Source organism: Schistocerca cancellata, chromosome 5, assembly GCF_023864275.1.
Source record: "Schistocerca cancellata isolate TAMUIC-IGC-003103 chromosome 5, iqSchCanc2.1, whole genome shotgun sequence".
Taxonomy (NCBI): Eukaryota; Metazoa; Arthropoda; class Insecta; order Orthoptera; family Acrididae; genus Schistocerca; species Schistocerca cancellata.
The window spans coordinates 773,556,481-773,579,229 of NC_064630.1; the positions used below are offsets into that span (position 1 = coordinate 773,556,481).

Sequence of the window (22,749 nt, forward strand, 5' to 3'; positions counted from 1 at the left end):
GCGCATGGCACCTACTCCGCCATTGACCTTTCAATCTGTAGCCCTAGCCTCTTACCATCTGTCCACTGGAGTGTGCATGACGACCTGTGTGGTAGTGACCATTTTCCGATTTTTCTGTCACTACCACAGCGTCACTCTTCTGGGCGCCCTAGCAGATGGGCTATGAATAAGGCTGACTGGGACTTGTTCTCCTCCACTGCCGCTATTGAGCCTCTCTCAACTGATGCCATTGATGCGGTGGTTACATCGGTCACCGCCAGCATCGTCACTGCTTATCCGCCAAGGCAAGAAGGAGTGCTGGGAGCGGTATGTGTCCACCATTGGACTCCATGTCACTCCATCGCAGGTGTGGGCCAAGATTCGACGGGTCTTCGGCTATCGGACCCCTGCCAGCGTCCCTGCGCTCTCACTGAATGGAGCAGTTTGTACTGACTCCGACGTCATTGCAAACCGCTTAGCAGAGCATTTTGCTATGAGTTCCGCTTCTGCGAATTACCCCCAGGCCTTCCGCTCCATTAAAGAGTGGATGGAACGTCGGAGCCTTTCTTTTCGCACCAACGCTTCTGAACCCTACAACGCTCCATTCAGTGAGTGGGAATTTCAGAGTGCCCTTGCCGCTTGCCCTGATACCGCTCCCGGGCCAGATCGCGTCCACTGTCAGATGCTGAAACACCTTTCAGTGGACTGCAAGCGACGCCTCCTCGACCTTTACAACCGTCTCTGGGTCGAGGGTGAGTTTCCGTCGCAATGGCGGGAAAGTATTGTCATCCCCATTTTGAAACCTGGAAAGAACCCTCTGGAGGTGGACAGCTACCGTCCCATTAGTCTCACCAACGTTCTTTGCAAGTTGCTTGAACGGATGGTGAGCCGGCGCTTAAATTGGGTGCTGGAGTCTCGGGGCCTTCTGGCTCTGTCTCAGGGTGGGTTCCGTAAAGGCCGCTCCGCCACCGACAATCTGGTGAGCCTTGAGTCGGCCATCCGTACAGCCTTTGCCCGCCGTCAGCACCTGGTCGCTGTCTTTTTCGACATGCGGAAGGCGTACAATACGACATGGCGTCATCACATCCTTTCTACGCTTCATGGATGGGGTCTTCGGGGCCCTCTGCCGATCTTTATTAGAAATTTTCTGTCGTATCGTACCTTCCGCGTGCAAGTCGCGGCCTCGTATAGTTCCTCCCTCGTCCAGGAGAACGGGGTACCCCAGGGCTCTGTCCTCAGTGTCTGCCTGTTTTTAATTGCAATAAACGGTCTCGCTGCGGCAGTAGGAAATTCTGTCTCCGCTTCCCTGTATGCTGACGACTTCTGTCTTTACTATAGTTCTATTAGCATTGCAGCAGCTGAACGTCAGCTACAGGGCGCAATCCGCAAGGCACAGTCTTGGGCTGTAGCGCGTGGTTTTCAGTTTTCGGCTGCCAAGACCCGCGTTATGCATTTCTGCCGGCGCCGAACGGTCCATCCTGAGCCGCGGCTTTATCTTGCCGACGAACTTCTTGCTGTGGTGGAGACCCACAGGTTTTTGGGTGTCCTTTTTGATGCCCGGTTGACTTGGCTGCCTCATCTCCGGCAGCTTAAACAAGCGTGTTGGCGGCATCTCAACGCCCTGTTGAGCCACACCCGCTGGGGCGCCGACCGATCTACCCTGTTGCGGCTCTACCAGGCGTTAATCCAGTCTCGCCTGGATTATGGGTGCCTAGCTTATGGCTCAGCATCCCCATCTGCGTTGCGGGTGCTGGACCCAATTCTCCACAGCGGGATACGCCTTGCCACTGGTGCTTTCCGCACCAGCCCTGTGGACAGCGTCCTAGTGGAGGCAGGTGTACCTCCACTGCGGTTCCGACGCCAACGTTTGCTGGCCGCTTATGCTGCCCATGTTTTTAGCTTGCCCGGGCATCCAAATTATCGTGTCCTGTTCCCGCAGTCAGTCGTCCATCTGCCAGACCGTCGGCCCCGGTCGGGTTGTCCGATCGCCGTACGCATCAAGGAGCTTCTCTGCGGGCTTGGGTTTTTCCCAGTTCCACCTCCTTTCCGGGCGCCTCTGCGTACACCCCCGTGGTGTGTTCCTCGCCCTTGCCTTTGGCTCGACTTGGCACAGGGCTCGAAGGACTCGGTCCCTCCAGAGGCCTTCCGCCGCCGCTTTTATTCCATCCTGGCCACGTATCAGGGCTCTGGAATTGTTTACACCGACGGTTCGATGGTTGCTGGTCGTGTCGGGTATGCGCTAACTCTAGGGGACCATTCCGAACAACGGTCCTTGGCGGCTGGCTGCAGCGTTTACACTGCTGAGCTAGTCACCATCTTTCGTGCCCTAGAGTATATCAGCTCCTGCTCAGGTGAGTCCTTCGTTATCTGTAGCGATTCCCTGAGCGGTTTACGAGCTCTCGACCAGTGTTTTCCTCGTTCTCGTCTGGTGATGGCTATCCATGAGTCCCTGCATACTCTTGCGCGTTGCGGCCGCTCTGTGGTCTTTGTGTGGACCCCCGGTCATGTCGGTATCCCGGGCAATGAACATGTTGACCGCCTGGCGAAAGAGGCCACGAGTAAACAGTCTCTGGACGTTGGCCTCCCAGAGACTGATTTGCGGGCAGTGCTCCGCCGAAAAGTTTTTGCACTTTGGGACGCTGAATGGCGCAATCAGATCATGCCCAATAAACTCCGTGCCATCAAGGAGACGACGACTGTGTGGCGGTCATCCCTGCGAGCCAACCGCAGGGACTCTGTCGTCCTTTGTCGGCTCCGCATTGGCCACTCCCACCTGACACACAGTTATTTACTGCGCCGGGAGGACCCTCCTGTATGTCGCTGCGGGGTGGCTTTGACAGTGGCCCACATTTTGTTGGCCTGCCCCCTTTTAGCTGTGGTCAGGCAGACATTTGCGCTGCCTGATACGCTCCCTGCCCTCTTATGTGATGACCCTGGTATGGCTGACTTAGTTTTCCGTTTTATTCGGGCAGGGGGTTTTTATTATTTACTCTGAGTGTTTGTTCTGTTCTTTTGTGTTGATTCTGGCCATTGGCCTACGATTTTACGCTGAGTTTTTAATGTGTTCTCGGTGGTTGGCTTTTCCTTTTTATCTCTATGGTCGGCCAACCACTGTCACACTCTGTGTGATTTTAATTTGTTTCGTCTGATCTCTGTAGGAGTATTTCTTGTCCTGTGTCGTCTGACGTCTTTCTTGTTGTTCGTTTTTTATTCTCTTTGGGTGGTTTTACTTTTTTTTTGGAAAAAGGGACCGATGACCGTCGCAGTCTGGTCCCTTTAATCCCCCCCAAACCAACCAACCAACCAACCAACAAAAGGACCACAAAGATAAGAGAAATTAGGAATTGTGTGGAAGGGTATTCCCTCACCTCATTTGCGAGTAGAATAGGAAGTGAAATGACTTTGTAGTAGTAGTAGTAGTAGTAGTAGTAGTAGTACAAATTACCAACACCATCTGCCACCCACCATACAATAGCTTACAGACTATGTATATAGAGTAGATGTATTTGTGCATCAGACTGAACTCATCGGAAATAGTTCTCGAGTTTATTAAACATCTTTACTTTTGTCAACAAATTAATGAAATTAATGGTTGAGCCTTTTGTCAACATATCTATGAGAATGACACCATCATTATCCCAAAAGACTGTCACCTTGGCTTCGCCAACTAAGGCAGCTGTTCTGAATTCTCCTTTATATGTAATTGCTAGCTGTGACACTACAGTGACTGCCTTTTTGTTTCTGATTCAAAGTGATGCAGCCAGCTTTCATCACCTGCATCATTCCAAGACAGAAAGACCTCTCCATTGGCTGCAGACTGTTCTAGCAGTTCAGATGAAACGGCCCTTCTTCGAATGTTGTCGTCTGCTGTGAGTACTAGAGAACTCACCTTGAACACATCTTCAAAAACCCAAGAATCTCAATTATTGCATATGCAATTTCTTTGCTCATTGATAGCTGTAGAGCTAATTAGCAAGATGTAATGCATCTGGTCCGTGTAAGTAATTGTACCTGCGTGATTCACCACGTGGAATGACTTGACAGGATGTCTCCATGTGGCCAGTTGTGAAACTTGGTTTCGTCACTTCCTGTTGCATTAACTCTCTTTACCAATCACCAACAGTACTCTTTATCATCTGCATCATTACCATACAGCGCACACAAAACTTATAAGTGTTCACCATGTTTTCTTTTTCCACAAACAAGAATTCAATGACAGCACATTTCTTGTAATAAATGTCTTACTTATAAGTCATTTTGGTAGTTCACTACTACTCTGCCACGTGTTGGAATTATTCAAAACTATGCACACACGCAGAAGAAACATTGAATTTGAAACACCTAAAGAGATGCTTTCATATATAAAGTAGTGACTAAAAATAATTGACCTTGCTGTTAGTATCTTTTAATTGGTCTAATCAATGAACTATTGCCATTAGGAGGCATTTTTTGTTATGATTACTGCAGTCTGTTTCTTATCCATTCTGTTACCGTTGGTTGCTTGGCTTCCTGTATTTCACCTCTTTTTGTGGGAGGAATCTTTTTGTTTTGTTTATTGAAGAAAATTTCTACGTAGGTCAAGGATCTCAGGGAGTTGTCAAAACATGTAAACACAGGTAGTGGGATTATGAAGATGCAATGATTCAGTCAATGAGCTTAAAAACCACAATTTTTCAAGAAGAAAAACTATTTCATTCCAACAGCAACCCACAAAAAGTACCTTCTTTTAAGACAATCCCAGCATTTAAAAGAGAAATCTAGATCTGTACACACCTTCTGGATTAAAAACTGTTGACTTGCAACATACTCAATAAATTTTACCGTGGGGAAAAAAAACCACACACACAGTATAAAGTATTAAATACCAGACAAATTAGACACTCAACATTGAAAAACAGCTACACTCAAGATGTTAAAACTTATGGACAATGTTATGAAGCAAAAGACTTTCGGCTGCAGCTGCAAGCAGCTTTCAACAAGGTAGCTACTTGCAGCTTGTGGTTGCTGCTTTGTATTTAATATTTGAAAATGACAGTGGTTTGACATACCATGTTTTGATTGGGTCACATAATCAAAGTGGAAGGGATATCAGAAGCTGTTGTTAAGAAATCAGATGTGAATTTTTATTGGTTGTCATTTAATGGCTCCAGTGGAAGGTGTTGCTATAGTGGAGTGCTGACTGTGTGGTGGTCGCTGGTGCTTTGTATTGCCTGCAGTTGGTTTTAAGGTTGTATGGAGGGGCAGCTCTATTAGCATGGTTAGCCCACCAGCCTACAATAACTAGCAACCAAAATGTCGAAAGTCTGTAGCCCTCCTCACCTTCATGGTGGATGACTGTTTAGTTATCTCAACAGCCTGCACTCAGTTGGTGGTAAATGGTTGCCTAGCTTGAACATGAGCTTTTTTAAACTGTATAGATGTGATCTGATTTAACTAAGGGATTAAACAGCTGTGGTCTTAGCCTCTGTTGCCAGCAACAAAACTAAGTTTATTTTGTGGTATATCTCCTTGTCATTCTAGTAAAGCCAACCAGTACCCTTAAAGAGTAGTAATAGTAGTAGTCCTGTTACTAGGTCTTTGTCAGAAACAGTCACTTCAGGAATTAATGACTCAAATATTTTGTATCTTTTGGCCTCCAGTGCTTTGCATTGGAAGATTAAATGTAGTACCGTTTCATTTCCTACACCACATAGTCTACACTTACAGGTTTCTTTCTCTATTCCTATGATGTACAGGTGTTTCTTGAAGTTCCCAGAGCCAGTCAGTAAAACTAAGAGTTTAATATCTCTCCAGTCCATGCTTAGAATTACAGAACTTCTCTTTAAACAATTTCAGCACCATCAGTGTGCCTTGTTTTTGTTTTCAGGTTTTAGTCCAGTTCTGCGTGCTGCCTCTTGAGCCAACTAATAGTTTGGATTTTACTGTCACGTTGGTGATAGTTAAGACAAGTTCTGGGTATTTTAGGAGGAGAAGGCATTCACGTCTTACAGTATATAAAGCTATTGATAATATAACTATTACAAAGAGCTGAGTAGGTTCACAAGTTATTCAGCATGGTCCTTCAGTGTTTTGTGGATGCATACTGAATTTTACGCTTAATAATGCTGATGCTAGTGCACATGGTAATGGTTGTGTTACTGTGGCTCTAGTACATTGTGGTAAAGTGGAGACTTTAGCAGGGCTGGAGACTTTTAACAGCTGAGAAGTTATTGCTTATCATGCATTTCAGGTGTGTGAGGTGTATAACAGAGATCATGGTACATCTTACTATATGTCTACAATGCTGTTGGTTCTTAGGACGAGGAATCATCGTAAAGTAAATGAATCAGAGTCTGTGTCTGTATGAGTTACAGGTGCACTGAATTGTGCAAAGATTAAAGTTGTAGGTGATGTCGTGCATTATTATAGAAACTGAAGTAAAGCACTATGTTTAACACAGGACACATTTCAGCTACTTGCTCAAGGACCCGATGAGCAGCAGAAAATATTTCATCCAAGACAAGGTATCCATTCATGGACTGCTGCCAAAACCAAATCCTACATGGTCTATGAGTGCACATGTAGAACCATCAAACCACACCACAATAAAATCTGGAGGTGATGTGGGTATCATTCTTATTCTACCTCCTCACTCACCAGCCGCCCCTTCCTTTCCTTCGACAGAGATATCATCATCATCATCATTTAGGACTGATTATGCCTTTCAGCGTTCAGTCTGGACCATAGTACCCCTTATAAAATTCCTCTATGATCTCCTATTCAGTGCTAACATTGGTGCCTCTTCTGATGTTAAAGCTATTACTTTAAAATCATTCTTAACCGAATCCAGGTACCTTCTCCTTGGTCTGCCCCGACTTCTCCTACCCTCTACTGCTGAACCCATGAGTCTCTTTGGTAACCTTGCTTCTCCCATGCGTGTAACATGACCCCACCATCTAAGCCTGTTCGCCCTGACTGCTACATCTATAGTGTTCATTCCCAGTTTTTCTTTGATTTCCTCATTGTGGACACCCTCCTGCCATTGTTCCCATTTACAAGTACCTGCAATCATCCTAGCTACTTTCATATCCGTAACTTCAACCTTGTTGATAAGGTAACCTGAATCCACCCAGCTTTCGCTCCCATACAACAAAGTTGGTCGAAAGATTGAACGGTGCACAGATAACTTAGTCTTGGTACTGACTTCCTTCTTGCAGAAGAGAGTAGATCGTAGCTGAGCGCTCACTGCATTAGCTTTGCTACACCTCGCTTCCAGTTCTTTCACTATGTTGCCATCCTGTGAGAATATGCATCCTAAGTACTTGAAACTGTCCACCTGTTCTAACTTTGTTCCTCCTATTTGGCACTCAACCAGTTTATATTTCTTTCCCACTGACATTACTTTCATTTTGGAGGTGCTAATCTTCATACCATAGTCCTTACATTTCTGATCTAGCTCTGAAATATTACTTTGCAAACTTTCAATCGAATCTGCCATCACAACTAAGTCATCCGCATATGCAAGACTGCTTATTTTGTGTTCACATATCTTAATCTCACCCAGCCAGTCTATTGTTTTCAACATATGATCCATAAATAATACGACCAGCAGTGGAGACAGGTTGCAGCCTTGTCTTACCCCTGAAACTACTCTGAACCATGAACTCAATTTACCGTCGACTCTAACCTCCTGACTATCCATGTAAAGACCTTTAATTGCTTGCAAAAGTTTGCCTCCTATTCCATAATCTCGTAGAACAGACAATAACTTCCTCCTAGGAACCCGGTCATATGCCTTTTCTAGATCTATAAAGCGTAGATACAATTCCCTGTTCCACTCATAACACTTCTCCATTATTTGCCGTAAGCTAAAGATCTGGTCCTGACAACCTCTAAGAGGCCTAAACCCACACTGATTTTCATCCAATTGGTCCTCAACTAATACTCGCTCTTTCCTTTCAACAATACCTGAGAAGATTTTACCCACAACGCTGATTAAAGAGATACCTCTGTAGTTGTTACAACCTTTTCTGTTTCCATGTTTAAAGATTGGTGTGATTACTGCTTTTGTCCAGTCTGATGGAACCTGTCCCGACTCCCAGGCCATTTCAATTATCCTGTGTAGCCATTTAAGACCTGACATTCCACTGTATTTGATGAGTTCCGACTTAATTTCATCCACCCCAGCTGCTTTATTGCACTGCAATCTATTAACCATTTTCTCCACTTCCTCAAATGTGATCCTATTTCCATCATCATTCCTATCCCATTCTACCTCGAAATCTGAAACATTACTGATCGCATTTTCACCTACTTTGAGCAACTCTTCAAAATATTCCCTCCATCTGCCCAAGGCATCCACAGGATTCACCAGCAGTTTTCCTGACCTGTCCAAAATACTTGTCATTTCCTTCTTACCTCCCTTTCGAAGACTGCTAATTACACTCCAGAATGGTTTTCCAGCAGCTTGACCCATAGTCTCCAACCTGTTTCCAAAGTCTTCCCAAGATTTCTTCTTGGATGCTGCAATTATCTGTTTGGCTTTGTTTCTTTCTTCAAGGTAACTTTCTCTGTCTACCTGAGTTCTAGTATGTAACCATTTTTGATACGCCTTCTTTTTCCTTTTACAGGCTGCCTTGACTGTGTCATTCCACCAAGCTGTTTGCTTCATCCTACTTTTACACACTACTGTTCCAAGACATTCTTTAGCCACTTCTAGTACTGTGTCCCTGTACCTTGTCCATTCCTTTTCCAATGACTGTAATTGACTACGTTCAACTAACTGGTACCTTTCTGAGATCGCTGTTATGTGCTTGTGCCTGATTTCCTTATCCTGAAGTTTCTCCACTCTTATCGTCCTACATATGGACCTGACCTCCTGCAATTTCGGCCTCACAATCCCAATTTCACTGCAGATTAAATAATGATCAGTGTCATCAAAGAATCCCCTGAATACACATGTGTCCGTCACAGCCTTACTGAATTCCTGATCTGTTATTATATAGTCAATGACAGATCTGGTTCCCCTGCCTTCCCAAGTATACCGGTGAATGTTCTTATGTTTAAAAAAAGGAGTTTGTGATTACTAAGCCCATACTGGCACAGAAATCCAAGAGTTGTTTCCCGTTCCTGTTGGCCTCCATATCCTCTCCAAATTTACCCATAACCTTTTCATACCCTTCTGTTCGATTTCCAATCCTGGCGTTAAAATCACCCATGAGCAGAACACTGTCCTTGTCCTTTACTCTAACAACTACATCACTGAGTGCCTCATAAAAACTATCCATCTTATCTTGATCTGTCCCTTCACAATGCGAATATACTGACACAATCCTAATTTTCTTGCTAGACACTGTCAAATCTATCCACATCAGTCGTTCGTTTACATACCTTATTGCAACTACGCTGGGTTCCATTTCTTTCCTGATGTAAAGCCCTACACCCCATTGTTAGCTTTGACTCCTGACAGGTAGACCTTGTATTCTCCCACTCCTCTTCTTTCTCACCCCTTACCTGAATGTCACTAACAGCTAAAACGTCCAGTCCCATCTTACTTGCAGCCTCTGCCAGCTCTACCTTCTTCCCAGAGTAGCCCCCATTGATATTAATAGCTCCCCATCTCATTACCATTTGTTTGCCAAGTCGAATCTTAGGAGTCCCTGGTTTGTCAGTTAGAGGTGGGACTCCGTCACCTCCAAAGGTCCGAGGCATTTTGCTCTGATTGTTGCCAGCATCATATTTAAAGTACCAGGGAAGCAGGTTGCTATCCTTACTTGACCCGAGTCCCATTGGGTTTTACCCCTATCGGCTGAGGGACTAACGGTGGATTTGGTAGTCTTTGCCGTATGAGCACAAAGGTGACCACAACTCAGAATATGTCCGAGATGCCCAGCCTTATTCCAAAGTAACTGGTATCCCGACTGTCGGGACCACTTACTGTATTTACTCAAATCTAAGCCGCACTTTTTTTCCGGTTTTTGTAATCCAAAAAACCGCCTGCGGCTTAGAATCGAGTGCAAAGCAAGCGGAAGTTCCGAAAAATGTTGATAGGTGCCGCCACAACTAACTTCTGCCGTCGAATATATTTAGCACTTCACAGGCATCCTTTGTACGCACGAAGATAAATAATGGCGCCAAAACCTCTGCGTCAGTAAATAAAATTTAAAAAAAATTGGAAGACGAGTTTTTTTTCTCCGCCCGAGTTTCGACCACTGCTTTTTCATACATTATCCAACGAAGTAAATACAAATTCCGTATTATTCATCTTCGAATTTCAATGTACTACGAAAATCCGACTGGTAATACTGAATTTTTTCCTACCTGTGAGAAGAGATGGTTGCTAATAGGAACCTGATGAAATGTGAATCACATGCAGTATTCTCTTCACCATAAGAATAATACGAATATAAACATTTTGTCATGTATTCTTTCGTGTTTGCTTCTATCTCATTTAAATCCTGTCTGCCAAATAAACTACGAAACTAGAGTGAGACAACAGCAAACGCGGAAGAATATACGTATCGTGTCATGTTTATATTCGTATAACTCTTATGCCTAATAGTGATACAGTCAGAAATGAAGCACGGCAACTGACTAGATTTTTAATTCTAAGATGACTAATTTCTGTGCAGAATTTGATGTACTAAAGAAGCGACCGCAAAGAGTTTCAAACGGAGAAAAATTTTCGCCAAACTCTCGTTCAGAACATGTTCTATCATACGCAGTCTATTATTTGGTTCTTGTTGATCATTATCAAAGAAAGCAGCAGTGTAAGTAACAACAGATAGCAGTCTCTTGCCATTGTTTCACTAATGAGACGATTCCTCTCTTTTTTTTTTTTTAATTGTAGGCGGCGGTGGCGCGCACAAAAGCAAGCCATGCCGCGAGCAGCGACAGGCCGTAAACACGCACTATCGAATGTGTCAAACAATGCACGACACAGTATAGTAATGCATTTTCAGCTTAGAGTGACTGACGTAAACACCTATAACATAGAAAACGGCACTTATCAGATCAAAGCAAAATAAGCAATCGATTCAAACCAGACGAAGCACGTGAAAAAGGAAGGGTATCCGTATAAATACGGACGGAGCGCCTGACGCATAGCAATGGCTACCTGGTAAAGCTTAACTGCTAAGCTTTCGACTCTAACCAAACTACTGTAGCTGTATCGTCATTCATTCGACCTAAATTGTGTCTCATATTACAATGGACCAACTTTGTTTCGATTTGGAGGTGCGAACTAAAACTTTTCTCTGCCCTTGAATCTCGAGTCCCAAATTTCAGGTGCGGCTTAGATTTGGGAATTTTTTTTCCTTTATTTCGAGTCTCATTTTTCAGGTGCGGCTTAGATTCGAGTAAATATGGTACTTGGCCACTCATACGTTGCCCGTGGTTCATGAACTAGGACATGACTACAGGAACCCACGCCATGAACCACACAAAGATGCCAACGATAAAAAAAATACTTTTAAAATAATGGTAAATCATGAACAAACTGTGACCCCGTCCTGAACCAGACACTGGTCCTAATGTTTTTCCTTACAATTTCTAGTTTACTGAGTTACTCCAGAGGATTTCCCCTTAAAATTATTGCATAAATTAGATGAGGCTGAAAGAATGTAAGCATTGAAAGCACTCAAAACTGTTTGAATTATTGAATTACTGTGGGAGGGTTTCAGACCTGTAACGCTTGACATGCTCTGTTTATCTTGAGGTTCATATGCTTGATGTTCAACCCTGTTTACGTATTCTTGCAACCTTCCCTCTCTCCCCCCCCCCCCCCCCCCCTTCCCCCTCGCCCTTTACAGAAAACCTATGTATGTCTGATTTACCGAACCTGGGATCATTGTTGTAGCATTTGTTGCCACATATATATGGTTAATTGCTGGTCTGGACAACTGTGCTCAAATCTCTGCTTATATTGATGCAGTTTTCGCAGTAAGCTTTAACACATACTGTTTAGTCAGTAGTTTTTCGTACTGACACCTGTCAGTAGTGTTTCTGTTATAAAGAATAATGTGAAGAAAATCAGATGATCATCATATGAATGATGGATATTTGAATCCAGGAAATACCATAATCAATCTAGCACTACTGGGAGCATTTTCATAGAGATCCATCTCATTTCAAAGCAAAATAGGAAGTTATTGCTCTTGGTTGCTCTGCTCTGCTCCAAAAGAAATCTCTTATGATTGATTGGTTGTCAATTCATTTGATCTTTTTAGCACAACTGGATCATCATAATTATGTAACTTTTTAACATAGAGTTAGTTTTATAGAATGTTATAAAGAAAAGGAGTATGCCTGTAAGTCAGTTGTCTGAATGTATGGTATTTGGTAACTAATTATGTATCCTACTTTTTGTACTGAAATTAAAAGTGAATGTTTTATTGATTTATCAGCATAACATGTGGGTACCACATTTCATGCTTTTAAAATGTGGGTTCATGAGATTCCTAGATTTGTTTGTTTTCCAAAAAAATCTTCAGAAGGAAGTATGATAATGGAAAGTACTTGTAGAATAGATTTTTTTTTTTTTTAAGTAAATTTGCCAACCCACCAAATAGTAGATATATTGAATTGTCAACAGTCTAGTTTATATCCCAATTGACAACTCAGTGCATCTACTATTTGATAAATTGTTACCTGTTCATGGAAATAAATTAATTAAATGAGTATAAGTAAAGTTTTAAGCAAGTGAGAGTTATAATCACTGAGAATTGTTTCCAGAAGAGTTACAACAAAGTTTATTACTCAGTGTGACGTTTTATTATTTCTTATTTCAGTATTTCATGGAACCATTACAAGAAGCTGATTTTATATCTCCAACATTGTACAACGCTTTATTTGGACATATTCAGATGCTGTATAAAGTAAATGGTGAACTCCTGAATGAGTTGAAAATGAATCCAGATTGCATCGCTGAAGCTTTTCTCAGACTTGCACCATTTTTCAAGCTATATTCTGTCTATGCTTATGATTACAAGCAGGTGTTATCAATCATGCAGGTAAGATTTTTCATAGATATTTGTGGTATTAATTACTGTTTTCAATACGAGTAAATATGCATGAAGGTTGGAAGACCCACATCCTCATTCTGTGTACATTATACGTGCACATAACGAGTTGGGCCAAATGGAAAGCACGTTCTGCAAATCAACTAGTCCAAGCAGGGTACAGGTGTAACAACCGAGATCATGTAAGAAACAAATTGCCCAATCACTTGGTCTAGCAGGTAACCCTTGTCAGGGAACGGCCACCAGGCGGCGACAGTGTCATACCTGTACTTGTGGTTCCAACCCCTAGATGGCACTCCATTCTGTGAAATATGTGGCAACCTCATCCGAACACATGCAGCCACTAGTCTCTTTCCACCGTTGGCATCTGTTAAGTACAGCTGTTTCTGACATACCATTGCTAGTGGATCAACTCAATGTGCTGAGTGCCTGCGAGTACATCAACTGTGGAAGGAGTAGACAGATAAAAAATGTTCAGATTTCCCGTTCAAAGATAAAGAAAGGTTACAGAAGTGATTTTAAATTCAGGTAAATTAAAAAAATTGGTTATGAGTATGATTAATAAAGAGCCCTAAGCATTTGATCCTATCTAAATTTTGTAGATCTTATAGTCTGATATAATGTGGCAGCCCTTCCTGTACAAGAATCATATGATATAATTCTTAAATGAAATCTTTGCTGCAATTTGACCATTTTTTAACTGTTTATTCACTTCACTATTGTGATTTTAGCTGTAGAGGCATTTTTGTGTGCAATGTGAAACCGAAATCAGTATAAGATATGGATAGCAAAATGCAAAGCATAATGTGATAACATTTGGTAAACACAATTTAAGAAGCATTACTTAACAAGACCTTTCTCTTGGTACTTGAAAATGGCTCTAGAGCTGAAACTGCCACAGTGAAATAAATGATTAATAGCCGTCATCAAAATCCTGGTACATACTAGAGTGAACGAGTGTAAACCTCGTTTACACTGGTGCAATCGAGTATTCAGGTCTGCGCAGGTGCAGATATCCCCAGTAATAATTGTGCTGCAGATAAAAAAATACATCTGTTGCGGATATCTGTGGGTTATCTTTAAACTGTACAAAGTAAATTTTTAACATAATTATGGTTTACCATCTATGACTGCAAAGTTGACATCGCCAAAATATGCTCGCTTGTATGTTACCACGTTTGTAGCACCCTTTTCAACAACAATTAAAAATTCGTCAGGTACAAAATGTCTTCTAATCAACTGCCTTTCTACTTAAAAATGAGGAACAAATACATTTTGTGTCAACTCATATCATTTACGATAAGTTACATGCAAAGAAAAAGAATTTAAATTTGAAATGACTGTCACTGAAATATGTCCAGCCTTAATTCACATCATAACTGAGTGCAGACATCAGCAGATGAAAGTTCAGGCAAAAGTCTTTTGTCAGAGCAGTGACGGGTTAAACTGCTTTACAAACGTTAATATCTGAGAATGTGGATACACAACTTGGCAGATGTGGATAATGATCTTGCAGATGCAGTGTGCATACGCACAGCATTTTTCTTGTCTGTGCAGACCTCCTAGTTACAGCTACAATGTAAATCTTTGATAGGGAGATATGATTATTTTGCCCACTGGTTTTGACAAAGCAAGCAAAGTGGCATAGGAAAATAAGCATGTTGGTGGCTTAATTTGTACGTAGATGCGAAATGCATGGAAGTAGTGCCAGTGCACTTGGCACTGAATTGCAACTCCAGTCTTCTTTAGATTTATTCCAAAATTTTGCACATATGTCGGTTGATGCCTTTCGCTGGCTCCTCACTACACTTGATGAGGAAATTTACTAGCAGCAACATAAAGCAGTTCGCACACAGACAACTACTTTCTGTGCTGGGGAGACGAGGCAAACTTCTTTTGGTGCTTTGCTCAAAAACCGACAACCAGCTGAACGCTAATGAGCACCACTTCCTGCAACTTATGCACTTGTATCTATAATTAGAGACATCTACTGTAACTGGAAACTGCCTGTTTCATGTTTTTTGTCTAATTCAGGAATAAATCATGAGGATTTTTTGGGACTCTTACAGGAACTAATTATTTTATTTCAAAATGCAAACCTAGAACCAAAATTAGTCGTTTGTGATCACGGAGCTTGTAATAGAAGTGTTGCAAAACATTACAGATTACACCTGAAAGATCCTACTTCATTGCACATGGACAGAGACTGTTTTATGTTTATGATGTCCCACATTTATTCAGAAGCATATGAAACAAGCTACTTAGCGGCGACTTTATTTTCAACATTGCTGGTGTTTCATTCGAAGATGTCAGGAAAACATATGACAGTGATAAGAAGAACAAAAAAGCAGAATGTTCTTAAAACTCAGAGATACAGCAGAGAAGACAGCTACTTTTATAGAATTTATGAAAAATTTGTTTGATGTTTTGAATTGCAGGACAGCATTTTCCTCTAATCCATGTAGGTGTGCATTATCAAAACAATACCCAGTGGTAATGGAAACACTGCAGAATGTAAAGGATGTCTTAAGTACCATAAATAAAATTGACGAAAAGACAGGTAAAATAACAACACCACTATGCATTACGTGTTTAATCCAGGCTGTTGATGCTATTACTCAGTTTTTTCTTGACGAACAAACTGTCGGCACTAAATTTTTATTCAGTAGCAGATGGAATCAAGATGCTCTTGAGAATTTATTTTCTGTGTACCATCAGAAAGGAGGCTACAACTGTAATCCGACAGTTATAACAATAAGGTGCTTATTCCGAACAAGCATTATTAACTCACTAATGATGCCTTCTGACACTTCAAATTATTATGAGAATGACACTGACAACATGCTGTTACGGATCAACTGTGTGTTGCAAAAGGAAGGTGATGAACCTCAGCTGTTGGAGAGCTCTGGAAACGCCGGAATCCTGAACACTCCTGGTTCCTCTATGGATGAAGAAGGGAGTACCATTGAGGCTTTTGAGTATTTTTCTTTCTCGGAGCAAGACCTTTCCTCTGTCCATTGAGCGAGGTGGCGCAGTGGTTAGACACTGACTCGCATTCGGGAGGACGACGGTTCAATCCCGCGTACGGCCATCCTGATTTAGGTTTTCTGTGATTTCCCTAAATCATTCCAGGCAAATGCCGGGATGGTTCCTCTGAAAGGGCACGGCCGACTTTCTTCCCTAATCCGATGAGATCGATGACCATGCTGTCTGGTCTCCTTCCCCAAGCAACCAACCTCTGTCCATTGTTCAGTAGCATATTTTGCTGGCTACTTAGCACACACATGCATTGAAAGGTGTGATTGTTTGAGATGTAAGGAGACACTTACTTGTAGCAGTGAGCTTCAAGAGAAGAAGGAATTATTTATTCTCCATAAATAATATGCAACTGGGAATTTGTGTCATTCTTCAGTGGGACTCCACTTCAACTGTTAGAGTTCAGCAATATTATTGAAATGTCTTTACAGACATATGAGTCCTGTTTTTTACAGTTTATTTATAAGAGAAATATGAAGTTTAGGATTGTTAACTACATGAAATCAAAACTTGAAAACTTTCACTGGCTGGACAGTGAGGAATGTGGAGAACACAAATTTTGCATTTTGAATCATCTTGTGAAATGCAAATTGTATTACAGCTGCAGAACAATGTTCAAAGACAAGTTTAGTAGAACTGTCTCAAAACTGAAGGCTACAAAAAATTTGTAGTTCAGTCTTATTGTATTTAAGTGCCAAATAAAGATTGTCCATTAGGTTGCACAAATAAGTTTTGTTATCTTTCCTTGATCACTCTACCACATTTAACTAGAAAGAAGCAATGTGTTAAATCCAAGCAAAACAGTAGTGCTTGTGACAATAGTAGATGTGCTGACCGCTAAGTTGAGATGTTTACAGTCACAGAATATATATACGACAGAGGGAAACATTCCACGTGGGAAAAATATATCTAAAAACAAAGATGATGTGACTTACCAAACGAAAAGCGCTGTCACGTTGATAGACACACAAACATACACACAAAATTCAAGCTTTCGCAACAAACGGTTGCTTCATCAGGAAAGAGGGAAAGACGAAAGGATGTGGGTTATAAGGGAGAGGGTAAGGAGTCATTCCAATCCCGGGAGCGGAAAGACTTACCTTGGGGGGGGGGGGGGGGGGGGGGGGGGACAGGCATACGCGCACGCACACGCGCGCACACACACACACACACACACACACACACACACACACACACACACACAACACACACACATATATATATATCCATCCGCACATGTGTGTGTGTGTGTGTGTGCGAATGTATACCTGTACTTTTTTCCCCCTAAGGTAAGTCTTTCCCGCTCCCGGGATTGGAATGACTCCTTACCCTCTCCCTTAAAACCCACATCCTTTCTTCTTTCCCTCTCCTTCCCTCTTTCCTGATGAAGCAACCGTTGGTTGCGAAAGCTTGAATTTTGTGTGTATTTTTGTGTTTGTTTGTGTGTCTATCGACCTGCCAGCGCTTTCATTTGGTAGGTCACATATTCTTTGTTTTTAGATATATTTCTCCCACGTGGAATGTTTCCATCTATTATATCCATATCATTAATTTGAACCCAACAATTACGTTTGTTATTGTCACTGTTGCATTTCGAAATCTTTTCTGTCGTCTTATTTTCTCTCTCTGTTTTTACCACTAGTTTCACTTTGTATTCACCTTCTCCTTTTTACCGTAATCTACTATACAATTTTATCCCGCCTATATATACTCAATAATACGTAACCCACTTCCAAACCATAACCAAAAAAAATTTTTTTCCGCTTTCAACACTACCGCTGCTATAAAATCCACCGTTTCTAGTTCACAAACAGTTCTTTTCACCTATTAAACAACCATTTCAGCTAGTTCTAGTAACTTTCGCTTTATTTCCATTGCTGTTTTTCCCACATCACTGATCATTTTTAGCCGCTTCCCGCAGGTTTTAACGTCATTATTTCTTCGTCAGACAATTGTTAGCCTCATTTTCATAATCTGCCACCACAAAACCACTCCTTTTAATACATTTACACGCAGTATTTTCGAAATTTTCCCGAATTTCTCCACTCTTTAACGTGTTTTGGCGGCAACACAACCACCTAACCTTTGTGCACATCGTTGTCTACCAACCCAAGTTCACCACAGGATCAACATAGCCCAGCTTTAACCAACACTTTTTCGCCTTTTTTCACACCAGATCTCCAGTTACTTTCTAGTTCACCTTTATCTCTCCCCATATATTTTTATTTTCATTTTCATTTCAGTCTCATGTTACACTTTCCACCTTCTAATACCATGTCACCCTCACAACACCCCTACAGCGACCCTATTAAGTTTTATTTACATTCCTTCCGCAAACATGCCTTCGCCCTAGCCAGGTTACGCTCCCATATTTTATTTTCTCAGGCTTGTCTGACATTTGGCATTACGCCCAAAGGCCTCACACTTATAAAGTTCTCATCTCTGGCTGCAACTCTTCTTTCCATCAGTCCCTATACCAATTCCAAACTGAACAATCCATTGCCCTCACCCACCTAATCCTTCACCTACACATCAACTCAGCCAATGAACACACCCGTCAACTCCTATCCTTAATAAAAGTCCTCAGTCTTTCCTCTCCCACATCCGCACCGGCTGTTCAGAGCATCCTCCTACAGGCCAACCGCAAATTAGAACAGCATGCCACCCTCCACCTCAAAAAACTATCCAATCTCCTGGTTTCCCACCTCTGAAAAGGAAACTCACTCACCCTCACAACCTTTCCAACAAACCTCAACCTCCTCTCAGTGCACACAAACCCAGTCTCTCCCATCTACTCAATCACCCACTTCCAGCTCCACTCCCTCCAAAACCTCAAAATTCCAATCAACACAATCTGGAACCACAACACACTAATTCAGTAGTTAACCTTTCCTCCAAACCTCTCTCCCAATCCGAAACCTCTGTCCTATCCAAAGGCCTCACCTTCAGCCCCACTCCCAGATTCAACCAAACAGCCCTTGTCAAAGATTTACTGTCCTACACTCGAACTCTCTGCAGGAAATATCACTTTGCCACGAAGAAAAATGATCCTAATCCTACTCCTAATGATCCAAATCACCAAGACACTATCCAAATTGAACCCTGCCTAGAACAGTTCTGTCCTCCGTCACAGCGGGACCCACCTCCTCTTCCTCAAAATCACCCTCTCCAAACCTTCCAGGAATTTCTGACTTCCAGCCTTGCCTCTCAATCCTTCTTAAAAAACCTTAATCCTACTCCCAACATCACCACTGCTGAAGCCCAGGCTATCCGTGATCTGAAGGCTGACCGGTCCATCGTCATTCTTCCGGTGGACAAGGGTTCCACGACCGTGGTACTTGATCGTCGGGAGTATGTGGCTGAGGGACTGCGTCAGCTTTCAGACACCACCACATACAGAGTTTGCCAAGGTAATCCGATTCCTGATGTCCAGGCGGAGCTTGAAGGAATCCTCAGAACCTTAGGCCCCCTACAAAACCTTTCACCTGACTCCATCAACCTCCTGACCCCACCAACACCCCGCACCCCTACCTTCTACCTTCTTCCTAAAATTCACAAACCCAATCATTCCGGCCGCCCCATTGTAGCTGGTTACCAAGCCCCCACAGAACGCATCTCTGCCTATGTAGATCAACACCTTCAACCCATTACATGCAGTCTCCCATCCTTCATCAAAGACACCAACCACTTTCTCGAACGCCTGGAATCCTTACCCAATCTGTTACCCCCGGAAACCATCCTTGTAACCATTGATGCCACTTCCTTATACACAAATATTCCGCACGTCCAGGGCCTCACTGCGATGGAGCACTTCCTTTCACGCCGATCACCTGCCACCCTACCTAAAACCTCTTTCCTCATTACCTTAGCCAGCTTCATCTTGACCCACAACTTCTTCACTTTTGAAGGCCTGACATACCAACAATTAAAGGGAACAGCCATGGGTACCAGGATGGCCCCCTCGTACTCCAACCTATTCATGGGTCACTTAGAGGAAGCCTTCTTGGTTACCCAGGCCTGCCAACCCAAAGTTTGGTACAGATTCATTGATGACATCTTCATGATCCGGACTCACAGTGAAGAAGAACTCCAGAATTTCCTCTCCAACCTCAACTCCTTTGGTTCCATCAGACTCACCTGGTCCTACTCCAAATCCCATGCCACTTTCCTTGACGTTGACCTCTATCTGTCCAATGGCCAGCTTCACACGTCCGTCCACATCAAACCCACCAACAAGCAACAGTACCTCCATTATGACAGCTGCCATCCATTCCACATCAAACGGTCCCTTCCCTACAGCCTAGGTCTTCGTGGCAAACGAATCTGCTCCAGTCCGGAATCCCTGAAGCATTACACCAACAACCTGACAACAGCTTTCGCATCCCGCAACTACCCTCCCGACCTGGTACAGAAGCAAATAACCAGAGCCACTTCCTCATCCCCTCAAGCCCAGAAATTACCACAGAAGAACCACAAAAGTGCCCCACTTGTAACAGGATACTCTCCGGGACTGGATCATACTCTGAACGTGGCTCTCCAGCAGGGATACGACTTCCTTAAATCCTGCCCTGAAATGAGATCCATCCTTCATGAAATCCTCCTCACTCCACCAAGAGTGTCTTTCCTCCGTCCACCTAACCTTTGTAACCTCTTAGTTCATCCCTATGAAATACCCAAACCACCTTCCCTACCCTCTGGCTCCTCCCCTTGTAACCGCCTCCGGTGTAAAACCCCTCCCACCACCACCTACTCTAGTCCTGTAACCCGGAAGGTGTACATGAACAAAGGCAGAGCCACATGTGAAAGCACCCATGTGATTTACCAACTGACCTGCCTACACTGTGAAGCTTTCTATGTGGGAATGACCAGCAACAAACTGTCCATTCACATGAATGGACACAGGCAGACAGTGTTTGTTGGTAATGAGGATCACCCTGTGGCTAAACATGCCTTGGTGCATGACCAGCACATCTTGGCACAGTGTTACACCGTCCGGGTTATCTGGATACTTCCCAGTAACACCAACCTGTCAGAACTCCGGAGATGGGAACTTGCCCTTCAGTATATCCTCTCTTCTCGTTTCCCATCAGGCCTCAACCTCCGCTAATTTCAAGTTGCCGCCGCTCATACCTCACCTGTCTTTCAATAACATCTTTGCCTCTGTACTTCTGGCTCGACTGACATCTCTGTCGAAACTCTCTGCCTTTACAAATGTCTGCTTGTGTCTGTGTATGTGCGGTTGGATATGGGTGTGTGTGTGTGTGTGCGAGTATAAAACTTTGCCGAAATTCTTTGCCTTTACAAATGTCTGCTTGTGTCTGTGTATGTGCTGTTGGATATGGGTGTATGTGCGAGTGTATGCCTGTCCTTTTTCCCCCCTAAGGTAAGTCTTTCCGCTCCCGGGATTGGAATGACTCCTTACCCTCTCCCTTAAAACCCAAATCCTTTTGTCTTTCCCTCTCCTTCCCTCTTTCCTGATGAAGCAACCGTTGGTTGCGAAAGCTTGAATTTTGTGTGTATGTTTGCGTTTGTTTGTGTGTCTATCAACCTGCCAGCGCTTTCGTTTGGTAAGTCACATCATCTTTGTTTATATATATATAGAAGGAAACATTCCATGAAGGAAAAATATACCTAAAAACAAAGATGATGTGACTTACCAAATGAAAGTGCTGGCAGGTCGACAGACACACAAACGAACACAAACATACACACAAAATCTAGCTTTCGCAACCAACGGTTGCCTCGTCAGGAAAGAGGGAAGGAGAAGGAAAGACAAAAGGATATGGGTTTTAAGGGAGAGGGTAAGGAGTCATTCCAATCCCGGGAGCGGAAAGACTTACCTTAGGGGGAAAAAAGGACAGGTATACACTCGCACACACACACACATATCCATCCATACATACAAGACACAAGCAGACATTTGTAAAGGCAAAGAGTTTGAGCAGAGATGTCAGTCGGGACGGAAGTATAGAGGCAAAGATGATGTTGAAAGACAGGTGAGGTATGAGCGGCGGCAGATTGAAATTAGGAATTAGCGGAGATTGAGGCCTGGCGGATAGTGAGAAGAGAGGATATGCTGAAGGGCAAGTTCCCATCTCCGGAGTTCTGACAGGTTGGTGTTAGTGGGAAGTATCCAGATAACCCGGACGGTGTAACACTGTGCCAAGATGTGCTGGCCGTGCACCAAGGCATGTTTAGCCACAGGGTGATCCTCATTACCAACAAACACTGTCTGCCTGTGTCCATTCATGCGAATGGACAGTTTGTTGCTGGTCATTCCCACATAGAACGCTTCACAGTGTAGGCAGGTCAGTTGGTAAATCACGTGGGTGCTTTCACACGTGGCTCTGCCTTTGATCGTGTACACCTTCCGGGTTACAGGACTGGAATAGGTGGTGGTGGGAGGGTGCATGGGACAGGTTTTACACCGGGGACGGTTACAGGGGTAGGAGCCAGAGGGTAGGGAAGGTGGTTTGGGGATTTCATAGGGATGAACTAAGAGGTTACGAAGGTTGGGTGGACGGCGGAAAGACACTCTTGGTGGAGTGGGGAGGATTTCATGAAGGATGGATCTCATTTCAGGGCAGGATTTGAGGAAGTCGTATCCCTGCTGGAGAGCCACATTCAGAATCTGATCCAGTCCCGGAAAGTATCCTGTCACAAGTGGGGCACTTTTGGGGTTCTTCTGTGGAGGGTTCCGGGTTTGAGGAGATGAGGAAGTGGCTCTGGTTATTTG

At 43.3% G+C, this 22,749-nt stretch overlaps 1 protein-coding gene across 1 annotated transcript in view; it reads left to right on the forward strand.

The window, feature by feature from the left end:
* The window catches only part of LOC126187674 (putative protein tag-52), a 174,394-nt gene that overhangs the window by 16,528 nt on the left and 135,117 nt on the right, over positions 1-22,749 (forward strand). The window contains exon 3 of the mRNA XM_049928907.1: positions 12,747-12,968. Coding sequence (XP_049784864.1) covers positions 12,747-12,968 — 222 coding nt within the window. The remainder of the gene's footprint in view (positions 1-12,746; positions 12,969-22,749) is intronic.